The following is a 13287-nucleotide window of genomic DNA, read 5'->3' as shown; positions in this document are numbered from 1 at the left end:
GCAGGCGGAACATGTGTTACAGAGGGGCAACATGCAATCAAACCTCAAGGAGTACAGACGACTAAGAAAGGAAGGAGTTGATATTTGAGAAGTACAAACCCCAAAAGGAAGGAATTGATATGTGAGAAGTACAGGCGACCAAACCCCAAAAAGGAAGGAGTTGATATTTGAGAAGTACAGAGGCCAAAAAAGGAAGGAGCTGATATGTGAGAAGTACAGACGGACAAACTTTGGAATGGAAAGGACATTTCTTTATTAAAGGCACAGAAGAACAATTCTTGCCAATAAGGAAAGAACCGCTGCGTGCAACCTCAGTCGGAAAGGGAAGGAATCGATCCTCAAATACAAACGGACCGCAAACATTAATAACAGGTCCATTAAGAAATTAGTATAAATTAAGGCCTAGTGAACAGGTAAAGGTACACTTTTCTGATTAACCTACTACTACCCATATCAATCACTCTCTAACTTGAGCGTCGGAGTGCCTGCAGGTACCCCCACCCCCGGAGTGCAGACGGCTAGGAGTCTCAAGAGTAGTCCAAGGAGGAACAAGAGGAGGTTCGACACAGAGGGTTCTTGAGACCGTCTGGTTCCGCACCTAAATAGTATCGATCAGGTACAGTCACTAATCGTGGTTTAGCCAGAGACCATCTTGGCAAGACCAAGTTTGGCATCAACCTTGACCTAAGTTGGAGGTTGATTTTGTCTATGACCAAGGCTAAGATCAACCTTGGATTGACTAGAGGTTATCTTGGCAAAGATCAAGTTTGGTATCGACCCTAGCTCGGTCAAAGGCTAACTTTGGCTATGACCAAGGTTAGCATCGACTCTAGCACAACCAAAAGTTGTCTTGGCAGAGATTAAGTCCGACTGATGAGTACGTATTTTTGCCCTCATTTAATGTTTAATTCTGGGTATTTAATTGAATTTATGTGCCTAAAGAGTGATTTAATTGATAATTTTGATAATTAGGTTGTTTGAGCTTGTGTGATAAAAATGTCTTAAAAAGTGATTTTTAGCTGCATAAATTATTTTTGGATATTTTAACGTTTGTTGATGCAGCTGAAGTTAAGTTTTAAGCTCATTTAGAGGTGTGGAAATAAATTGATTAAAGCTTCATGACACCTTAAAGATAAATCAAAGAATAAGAAATTATCAAAAGCACAAAAATTCAGGCCAAGCATTACATGAAGACGGCAAGAAAAGCTTGAAAAAGTGAAGAAGTTTGGCTAAACCAAGAAGAGAGGAAAGAAAAATTGGACCTTGCGGTTTTCTTTATCTTTATGATAGAAGATAATTTGGGAAAATATATCTTTAGATATTTTATTTGATATTTTTAAATAATTATCTTATTTAATTATATAATAAAATATTAAAAGATAATAACTACCAAATCCTTTTAAATATGACAAGATCTTCTTGAATCTTTTTAGTTCCACAACAAACAAATATATCTTGAAGATATTGGATTATTTAGAAGATAATTTAAGGAGATTGCAAAGGGTTGATTTGGAAAATTAATACAAATATTAATTGGTGATAATTTATCATATATCTTTAAGTAATTAATTAATTTAATTATATTAGATATTGATATTATTAACCAATTATATTTGTCAAATAGTCTATATCTCTCCAAGTATTTTTAAATATTTATATTTATCTTTATTTCAAAAGATATTTGAGAGATTTTAGCAACAGAAAAGCCCAGTCCAATTCCTATATAAAGAGACCAAGGGAGAAGTAGAAGACAAGCTCGGGACTTCGGAGTTTTGGAACCCTTAGGGGTGCCTAATTTCGTTTCCTTTCTCTCTCTTTTCTTCTCTCTATTCTTCTTTTTATTTTGTATTCCATGGATTGCTAAACTTCTTGGGTTGATTCCATTGTAATTTCATTATGGATTTTGAGGTTAGAATGAATTAATTTCTTTGTTCTTTTTATTATTGTTGAGGTTTTAATTCATCTATGTCTTTTATCTTTGAATCTCGTAAAAAGTAATGATTTTAAATCTATATGCATGTTGATCATATGAGTTCAAGGGTTTTTAAATTTAATTGAGACTTTACTTTGATTTTATTTAGAAACTTTCATGTGATTAAATGAGTTTTTACCAATAATTGAGACTTTACTTTGGTTAAAGGTATTTACTCTAACGAAAATTAATTGAGACTTTACTTTGATTAATTAAGCTTTTTATTTGGTGAGGAGATAAAAGAATAGACATGATTAGGCATAGTAAAATTTGATTGAGACTGTACTTTGATTGAATTTACTATGGATAATCTAAAAGTTCTCACTTTTAATTGAGACTGTACTTTGGTTAAAAGTGAGAACGCCAACAAATTAATTGAGACTTTACATTGATTAATTTGTAAATCTATAACAATAATTAATTGAGCAATAGTCTTTAGATAACCGATGATGAATCTATTTTGAAAAAGCAATGGAATCAATCTATTTTCTTTACTATTGTTTTTATTTCTTTTTATCTTTTAAATTTTATTTCTATCTGCGTTTATCTTAATCCCCATATTTTTATTATTTTATTTGACTAACTCTTTTGTATAGAATTTATAAGAACTAATTTGTTAAAAATCAATTCCGTGTTCGTTGGGAGACGACTTTGGGTTACTTTACCCTTACTATTTTGTTGACTATTTTCTTAACAATACTGAAGTTGTTATAGATAAGTAGTATTAATTTGATCGCGTCAACGACAGCGTTATCACCGACAATACAACATATTGACATCAACGGTTAATTGGCAAAAGCTTGTAGGAGATAAATTCAAAATTAAGTTGTAGGACGATGCTTTATAAGTGTTCTTTATAGCTTGATAAAGTTCAGCAATACATAATAATATATAATGGCATAATCAAGCATACATAGATAGTGTAACCAAACATACATGAGCATCACTACTAGATAAAGTGGCATTGGCAAACATACATATAGTAGTTAAATTCTCACTTTGCCCCTCAGTTAAAATAAATACATTTTTTTCTCTTTCCTATTTAATGCACAAGAATTAAGTCCCACCCCCTAATTTTTTAACCTAGTTGTTGCACCGCTCTTTCCCTCACTCCACATCCGCAAGTCTCTCCTTTTGTCTTCTCCTCACATCTCTAATTCTCTCCACATCCGCAAGTGGAAACTCCTCTCCCCCCACATTCAAGTGCAAGCAGAGTTAAGTAAGTAATTTTTTTTTTAATTTGTACCGTATTATCTTTAAGTAGAGCTTAAGGATAACTTAGATGGTTGTACCCCCATTAATCTTATATGCTTGTACCCATTAATTTGCTCGCACTCAGTGATAGAACTTGAACAAAAATTTTAGAGGTGCCAAATTAAATTTTTCATATATAAATTATTTTTTATAATTAAATAATTTTTTTTTATTTTCTTTCTTTAAATCATTTTCATATAGTGATTATCGTATGCATTTTTCAATTTATAATATTTCTAATTCATTAAATTAACTCAACAGGGGCATTCTAAATTTTACTCCAATTCAAAGCCATTCAACTAATTCATTATGTGCAGAAAAATTCGTAATGCAGTCCAAGATATATCTATAAAATTTTACAAAATTTACCATATACAGCGAAAAACACCAAAATTCTAAATTTCATAATTAAGGTTATACCAATTTCGGGAAAAATATAATTAGGGTTCATGTCAATTTTATAAAAGAATCTCTATCGTAATTAGGCATACTAATTTGGAAAAAGTTTAACTTGAGAAAAACATCGCAATAGGATAATCATAAATCATAATAAGATACTAACCACATATTGTGTGTTTTTAAATCTTTTGTTTCTAAATTTATTTCTTTACCCTTTTTTTTACTCTCATTCTTTTTTAATCATTTATGATAAAAGAATCTTATAACTAGTGACAGAACCCTACTATCTTTTATTAACCAATGTCCATCAAGTTAATTTTTATTTTATTTTTTAAATAATAAATATATATAAATTTTAATATATATATATATATATATATATATATATAATAGATATTTCAATAAATTTTTTACTAAATTTAATATAAATAAAATAATAATATATAAATATAATTTTAAAAAATATATTTAACATATATAAAAATTAAAAATTAAAAACTTTTAGGGAGCCATAGCTTCCCTATGTCATTACAATGTTCCACCATTGCTCGCACTGCATACCAAAATCATGGCAGCACCCAAAACTTCCTATGGATCATACTATACAAACATTTTCTGCTTAAGATGGAAAATATTATATATCTGTTTTAATGCTTCTGATTAAAAGATTAATCCCTCTGTTAATTAAGAACATTTTCTTACAGATGTCGACATCTTGTTTTTTGTTTTGCTCTATGGATGTCGACATCTAATGTCATGGAGCTGCAAAACCGAATTCACCATGCATGAAAATGATAGATGTTCTAAATTTTATCTTAAAACTTTCACATCTTGCACTATAATTGATGAAGATGGATATCCATCTTATAGAAGACGTGATGATGGCAGATTTGTGGAAAAGAATAGAATAAACGTGAAAATACCAATGTTGTTCCTTATAGAATGGAGAATTTTTGACTTTGACATCCATCATTGGTGGCCTGCTATGCAATGATTAACATTCCATCTTCCAAGTGAATGATGATATTGATGTAATCTTCAACAACTATCAAAATACAAACACTATGTTTCTAGCTTGGTTTGAGGCTAATAAGACTTATGTCGAAGGAAGGAATTTGACTTACTATGAGTCCCAAAAGAGTTTGTATGGATGGCTCAACAAAATCAATGGAAAGGAACAAATGTTACAACATTGGTAGACTTAATTATATTCCTCCAAGATCAGAGTAGTTGTATTATATGAGAATATTTCTTACAATTCAAAAAGGTTGTATTCACCATGATAGCATGAAAACAATTAAATGAATAATTTTTGAAATCTATATAGAAGCTTCTATGCTTTGGAAGTATTGGTAGATAATAAAGAATTTATTAATACAATCAAAGAAGCAAGTGAACTTGCATATGGAAATGAACTTAAAAAGATTATTTTTTTATTTTGATGATCATGAATACAATGTCCAAACCAAATGTAGTTTGGAAGGCTACTTGGAAGTTACTATTTGATGGAATTTTATACCAGAAGAGAAGAGAATTCAACTTGTTAGGTATTATACATAGTCATATTGTTTTTAATTAGTAGTTAGTAAGACTTGAAGAGGAAAGTGAAATGTGGATCTATAAATGGTACTGGTGATGAATAATAAAACAAAAGTGAACGAGAATTATTGACACACAGATAGCTAGATCTGTGGTGAACACATGTAGAGCATGGTACATAATTGTAGCTTAAATAAGTGAATAAGAAAAGAGAAAAGAGCATGGTGATGATAGGTGCGTATAGAAGGAATGAGCATAGAATAGTCAGAGTAGGGGATAAGTGGCATGCATGTTGATGCCGCAGAGACCTTGGGGGGAGCCGGTGTCCCTGCGAATCTTCATGTAACCTTCCTCTCCCCATCCTTGGCCCCAGGAATTTCTTATCAACCAGTACTTGCCACTTGCGTCCTCATCATACCCGATTGCAGTAACTGCATGGTTAAGTTGAGTTCCACAATCACCAGAGAAAACTCCTCCCCTGTAAAACTGAAATGCTTGTCCAGAAGCATCAAGGAGTACTGAGACAGGTTGGTTGTTCACTGCCTGAAGAAGTTGGTCCTCCCTCTGCGGAGGCACCATCTGGAAACCTAGAATCCTGACTGCAGGATTCACAGAATGACAAGTCTGAGTTGTTTCCTTGTAAGGGTATTGTTCATCAGTTCCAAGACCCGTGCTTTTTATATACCCAAAGGCGTTTTCCAAGGATTCTCCTTGGCATCCGTGATAGCTGGCACAATCCACCAATTGTTGCTCAGACAACGAAATCAAGTTTCCGGTTTTTATTTGGTTAATCCCCTCAACGGTGGCCACGGCTGAAAATGCCCAGCAACTCCCTGCCACATCAAATCAAAGTCAAATATAGTCATCCAAACATATATATCAATGCATGCAAATGCAAAGCAACAACGTACCACACTGGCCCTGGAACTTAATTTTGTTAACGGCTCCTTTCTTTCTCCAATCCAAGCTTGGCGAAGTGACAGAGAGACTATGGTTGATGTTGGAGGATGGTGGTGGTAGAGTGTGTGGGTTATAAAGAGCTCCTGTGTGAGACGCGAGGAATTCGTGGTTAGTTAAATCAGCAAAAAGGTTTAGGCCTAAAGTGTAGCTCTTGTTTCCTTGGTTGTTGTGTTTGTGTATGAACTCCAAGTTGTCCTTGAATATCTGTTGCCGTCTGTCCTTCTCAGCGCTATTAGCATAAACACGGCCATGCAGGGCAGCCCAGTCTGCATGCAGTGCAGCAATGGAAGGTTCAGAGAGTGCCCGGGATGTAGCACGAGACGTGCATGTCCACAAAAATATGAACAAGGTAACAACTACAGATTTTGTGTCTAGTATTGATGCCATTGCATGCACTTGCACCTAGGAGTTGATGAATGTGTTTAAGTGATTGTGAAGAAGTGAACAAGTATAAATAGAATAGAAGTGGGAGATTGGTGTGTCCTGACGCCGGGGCGTGCCCGATGGGTTACAACATCACAGATCATCTCCAGCAATCAAGCCGTGTTTGCTTCGTTTGCTGCGTCTGTCATATATCACATGCATGTCTTTGTCTCTTGCCTTCGTTAATATTTAGCTATACCTCTCACTTATCATAATCTCATCATGGTTAACTTCCTCTCTCTTTTGAAAAGTATAATACTTTCATTCTTCAAATATTTTCTACATCCCTAAAATAAATGTTAATTATCATCTTCCATCTAAAAATTAATTTTACAGAACATATTTATTTTCTAGAGCCTAAAACAATATTAATTCAATATTAAATTGTATATATGCTTTACTTGTAAATTTATTTCATTGATACAAATATTCCAGATTTTTAGTTTCGATATGGGGACTACCTTCCTTGTCCTTCATTTACTACAAAATTTATTTACATTGAAAATGTTATTTGCAACTTGTACCTTATCAAGTCAATTTCTATTTTGTCTCTCGTTACCCTAATTTTCCTTCAATCAAGGTCTGACTTTTCTTTTTCTGGAAAAACCAGTGCCGTGTGGAGAAATTTTAAAAGCTAAGGCATTACAAAATCACTTATTAGTTTTATGTTAATATTCATTTTTAAAATTATTAAGAAATATGATTTACCTTTTTTCCTTTTAACAATGGTAAAAAAATTAAATTTGAATAAAAATAAACATTAATATAGTTTAATATTATTACGTAATTTTTATTATATCATTTTTATTATCTAATATATTTTATTAAATTAATTTATTGTACCCATCAAAAATAATTACCAAAAAAATACATATAATAAAATTTTGTAAAAAAAATATATATAAAAACTATAAGGTTAAAAAAATTGAAAAGTGAAAAATTTGAAAAAATAAAATAAAATTGCATCAACGTTAAAAAAAAAAACTAAAAGTGAAGTCGTTATATGAGACGACGACTTCACTCTCAAATGTGTAGAAACCGTAGTCCACTCTGACGACATTATTTTAATCGATTAGGAGGATGACGACTTCACCTTTAATGTCGTACTCACCCATGACGACTTAATCCAATTTTGAAAAAAAAAATCCAACGGACCTTATTTTACAAATTCATGGTCAAAACGACCCAAAAATACAAAAAAGCCAACTTGTGATTTAAACTCAAAAGAAATGGAGATGCAGGGGATCGAACCCTGTACCTCTCGCATGCAAAGCGAGCGCTCTACCATTTGAGCTACATCCCCTTATGATGACTATTAAGTCGTCAACTTATATATTTCATTCATTCATATTTTGCAACAAGTCTCACTACAAAATTTGGATTAAGTATATTTTTAGCCCATAAAGTTTGATCATAAATTGAAATTCGTACCTATCCGAAACTTCAATACATTTTGATCCCTAAACTTTAAAAATGGATGAATATAGTCCTTTTAATCCAATTATATTAACTTTTTTGGAGGTGTCGAATGCATTTCCCAGCAGATATTGAATCGAAAATGTGTCAAACGGTGTAAGCAACTCCAATACTAACATGAAACGCGTTCAACACACACAAAAATGTTAGTGTAATTAGGTTAAAAGGACTATATTCATTCACTTTCAAAGTTTAAGGACCACAATGTATTGAACTTTTAGATAGAGACGAATTTCAATTTTTGGTCAAGGTTCGTGGACTAAAAACATACTTATAAAATCAAGGTCTTGAAGAAAATATCTTTGGTCTACCCAACCTACAATCTTTATAGAATCTAAAATAAGGTCTTGAATAATTGTCATTCTAGGATTATTGTAAAATCAAACAATAAGACACTAACATAGAAGTAGTCACTATGATTGTGTATTATACATAGTTGAGTTTGCTACATTAAAGTTGTGTTCAACGTGTAGGTTATCATGATTTAAAAAGGAAGTTGATGAAAATAATATTGATGAAGAAACATATGGTCTCCTAGCTAAGGTTTTGTGGAACCTTCCTACAATACCCAGATTGGAATGACTATTTTTCCACTAAAGAATAAATGATTTCCTAATATATGGGAACTTGAGTGGTTATAGTGTAAAAGGTCATTTTTCATGTCACATATGTATAGAAAACACGAGTTATACTCAATTAAAGCATGGGCAAAAATCCGTTATACTCAGTTATATATATATATATTCATTACCATTATTAACCCTAATAGTGGCGGTTGGAACCGCCACTAAATAACACATTAAACTGACATGAAAATTCAATATTTTGGTAATGTTAAGATTCACTATTTAATGTTATATTTCATACAATCCAAAACTAGTATTTTGGAATGTATTTCTGGATTTGGAAATGTATTCCCGAATAGTCATTCAATTTTTTATATATTTCGAAATGACTATTTAAAAATGTATATCCAGATCTAAAAATACATTTTAGATTCAAAAATACATATTCCGAAATATAAAAAAAGGGTTTCCAAAATAATTCCTCCGGAAGTTATTTTCGGGTATGTAAATACATTTTGGAACACCCAATCAAGAATCTTTTTTTATTCCAAATGATAGTCTAAATAGTATTTTTGGATCCTAAATTTCTTTCCAAATTAGTCAATTCAAAATACAAAACATCTTCCGAAACACTAGTTTCGAAATATTTTTAATAATTTGCATTAGGTATTCTAGAATATTAAAAAAAAAACAAATAAGACCAAGTGTTTTGGAAGATATTTTTAGATCTGGAAATATCTTCTGGAACACTTCCAAAATATTTTTCTTATGTTCCGAATTGGATGTTGCGGAAGACATTTTCCAAATCCAAAAATACCTTGCATAATATTCAATTTTTATATTTTTAATCAAGGATAGTTTGGGAAGTTTCACTTTTTTGCGGGTGTAAGAGGAAAAAGAGGGAGGTACAGGAGGAAGAAGCACCCTTAGGAAGATTGAGTGTCTTAGGTTTCATAATTAATGGAGTTGTGACACCTTTGTTGCCTAAACTATCCCAAACAAACTAAATCACCCTTACTAATATAGTATAAAGATCAACTCAGGTAACTCCAAGAACAAGGCCAATGCAATGAGTGGATTGAATACAAAATACATGTTTTTAAGAGAATTTTAGTAGCATAAAAGATAAACAATGAAACTGCAATAAAAGCAATTACAATGTGTTAAACTAAAGAACCTAACTCATTTAAAATGCTAGACTGTTACACATTCAATTCAAACAAATAGAAACAACTCAAAGCTATGAATTAACTTAACAAACTAAACTATACTATTTTAACAATGTGCAACACAAAACTTAATATTTTTCAGGGCTAGAAATGAAGACTTATGCAAGAAACTATGCACTACAAGAAAAAATGGTATTACCTATTGTAGAACTTCGAAGGTAACCCATAAAATTCATAGGTAAGACTAATTTACCTATAGATTACTTACAAACAAAAACAGTAAGTAAAGTGGTTGTAGCTAACTTACCTACGGATCAGATTCGTAGCTAATTATCTATCAATTTGATTCGTAGCTCTACTGATCTAATTCGTAGGTAATGTGTTTGACAGTTTTAATTAAATTAGCTTTTTCTACAATACCTACGTAATCTTGAACACATCGAAAGTCATCATAAAAATACAAAATATTAATTGCAATGACAAATGTAGAGAAATAGATAATTAAAAATATCATTAAAACAAATAATTGCAATGAAATATGTCTCTACAACTGAACTCAATTGTTTGAATTAATAAGTTGAGCACGAGAACTAATGAGTTTTGTTTGATCTGTTATATCTAGCTATATTAGAATATGAGCCTTAACCATAAGGTAGACAAGGCTTAACCATTGCTCATTATTGGGTCCATCACATGGAAATATGGTCCATCAGTTTATTAATTATAGTCTAGATCATAAGAAAGAATACTCAAATAAAAAAAAAGCTTGAAACAAGTAAAACACACCTCTACTCGGCCAATGCAAAACACAACCACCAAAATAGAATAGTCATCTGAAGCACCTTGCAAGTATATAAGTTTAACCATACATTAGTACTTAATCGATGAATTTCCAATATGAAAGAAACAATTTGTTATAAGGGCGGAAAAACATGCTGACATTAAAAGAGAATGAAGTCATGTTTTATATATCATACTTGACAAGTAGCAAATAAAGAAAAAGCTTTATTGTTTTAATGTGTTTGTCTTTTCTGCACTTTTTTGTTTGGCTCAATTTGACTTAGTAGGATCTTATCCTCCACATCTTAATATTCCTGTTTTTTATTTTCACTATTGAGACAAAGTAAAGTTGGCACAAAATGGAACTAGGTAACAAGATCCTACAACATCAATAATATCGAGAATTCTGTGAAGGCCTTTTCCTCTTGTTTGTTGCTTTCATTCATCTTCCCAAACCTTGTTTCATAGAAATCCCATATCTCAAACTTGGTCAAACCAACTTGAGTGAGGAAATATACACATAAAAAATAACATCAGAGAACAAAAAGGAAGTTGCAGATTGAGACATATTAATTTTACCAGAATGCTAGGAACTGATAGGGCTCATACTTTCCATAAATCTCTTCAAGGTCACTCTCAATTGTCTTAGAGGTTGTATTTTTTTTAATGAGCTTGCATTAACACATCTAATACACATCAAGGGCATTTATAATAGACAAAATGGAAAGGAAACCTGAGATGAGTATATACATAATGAAATAGGAAAAGCAAGTAGACAACACCTGCTTTAAGTGTTTAACAGTTTCAGAATCCCATGAATTGACATAATAATATCCCAAGCACATGAGTACATTGGCACGAGTAAAATGCATCAAAATAAGACATAAAAGTAATGATACAGTGTAAACTAACCAACTTTGCCATTCACCTTAGCATCAACCTATTCTGCAATACCATCTGCTTTCAACCTTTGTGAAATTTGGTCACACAAGAGCCACTAGAAGAAAAGTATTTTATAGTGGCAAATTTTTTTTGGTGGTTTATTAAAACTCACGTTATGTTTTTAAAAGAATAAATTTAATTAGTACTTAGGGTCACTTTAAAACTGACGGGAAATTTATGCTTTAATTATTTCTTCCCGTTACCTTAGCTTTTTCGTCTTTCCACTTATTCATTTAACTTTTTGTTACTTGAGCTTCTTCATCTTCCCAATTCTTCATTTCTCTTCATCTATATGCTCATTTCTCATCATCAACAGAGAGCACGTTCTCTAATGGCGACCATATCCTCTCCTCCGATTGAAGCCTTCTCAAGTAGTCATCCTCTTTTTCTCGTGAAGTATTTCTTCTTTTGTCTTCCATTGTTGTCTCGAAAAGCTAAGTCGTAAGTATTTTCTCTCTTCGTTAAGTATTTCTTCTTTCTCCGTGTAGATTATAAATCCCAGTCCTAACTTCAATTTTTTGAACCCTAGCTTGAACGATGATCACATCCTAGAATATTAGACAAATTTAGTCTTAGAAGTAACATTAGAACTTCATCTGTACGAGTGCCCTCATATGTTATTCTTTATGATGAAGTGCAAGTGTAAGGAGAAATGTCCTTTTAATTAACAAGATCTATGGTGCAGGATGAGTGTCCTTAAAGCTGTAAGGTATTTGGAGTGTTTTCGAAGTAATTTGAGGTTGGACACTCATAAGGTACTTGGAGTGTTTTCCGTGTAAGTCCACGGTCATACACACAAAAGGTACTTGGAGTTTTTTTTTTTATGTAGGTCCATAGTTGGTCACTTCGACTTGATTTACCAAGTTTCCCCAAGCATCCTCTAGATTAGGTCAACATTTTGGGATACTTGTGTGTTATAATGTTGTGTTGCTCTTGATCTATTTTTCATGCAACGAGTCTCTTCTAGTCCTCGGGTTGAGTCTTTTTAATTTATGATCGAGGATCTAGATCAATCTCTTATAAATCCTCCACATGTATCTCCACTCAAAAACAACTATAATTGAGCATAATAAGTATTCAATAAATCAATAAGCAATCATTTATTTTCTCAATTATCCAATTATTGGAGATAAGAAATTCTAGGATTTTATCCATGTCCTATAATAAACATATTCAATAACCTTATTTATCTTTCATGTTTGTCATTTGTATGACCATAAAAGAATTAATAAATACAATAATAACATTAAACCAAATAGTTTTAGTAAATAGTGAATTAACAAGAACACATATTGCTAGAACCAAATGACTTAAACCCCATCAGATTCTAACATGACAAAGCAAGTTCGAATGATAACAAAATCTATAATTGAAAGACATAAGTTAGAAAGAGTTTAGTAGTGAAGTCCAGGTTTAACTGTGAGTTTTTTATTTATATGAGCATAAAAGAATTAATAAATACAATAATAACATTAAAACCCCATCAGATTCTAGCGTGACAAAGCAAGTTCAGATGATAAAAAAATCTATAATTGAAAGACATAAGTTAGAAAGTGTGTGTGTGTGTGTGTTGTCTAATAATATTACCTAAACAAACATAAAGTACAAAAGAAACAAGTATAAAAGTAAATAGTAGATGAGCCAAGACAAACAAGTTTACCACACGAGTCAAAAATACTAAGGCAAAATTTGTTGACCAAGTTTACCACACGAGTCAAAACTACTAAGGCAAAATTTGTTGACTAGACGTTTCAAGTAAGAATGAGTGAAGTAGATTAGACGAGGAGTTTTACAAAGGGAGGAGTTT

The 13287-nt window shown here is 31.9% G+C and overlaps 1 protein-coding gene and 1 non-coding gene across 2 annotated transcripts; both read right to left on the bottom strand.

The window, feature by feature from the left end:
• Positions 1–5217: 5217 nt before the first annotated feature.
• Positions 5218–6532, bottom strand: LOC146887605 (cysteine proteinase EP-B 1-like). The gene is made up of 2 exons (XM_085671070.1): positions 6076–6532; positions 5218–5997 (listed from the first exon to the last, which is right to left on the bottom strand). The coding sequence occupies exons 1-2, from the start codon at positions 6509–6511 to the stop codon at positions 5429–5431; spliced, it is 1005 nt and encodes a 334-aa protein (XP_085527196.1). The 5' UTR covers positions 6512–6532; the 3' UTR covers positions 5218–5428.
• A 1245-nt stretch (positions 6533–7777) lies between these two features.
• TRNAA-UGC (transfer RNA alanine (anticodon UGC)) lies at positions 7778–7850 on the bottom strand. The gene has a single exon. It is a non-coding gene; the product is annotated as a tRNA-Ala (tRNA).
• Positions 7851–13287: the final 5437 nt, after the last annotated feature.

This window comes from Vigna unguiculata, chromosome 3 (genome assembly GCF_037176805.1).
Source record: "Vigna unguiculata cultivar grain cowpea cultivar isolate G323 ecotype 2 chromosome 3, ASM3717680v1, whole genome shotgun sequence".
Lineage (NCBI taxonomy): Eukaryota > Viridiplantae > Streptophyta > Magnoliopsida > Fabales > Fabaceae > Vigna > Vigna unguiculata.
Note: the sequence above shows the minus strand (reverse complement) of the source record. Positions and strands in the feature narration are given on the sequence as shown.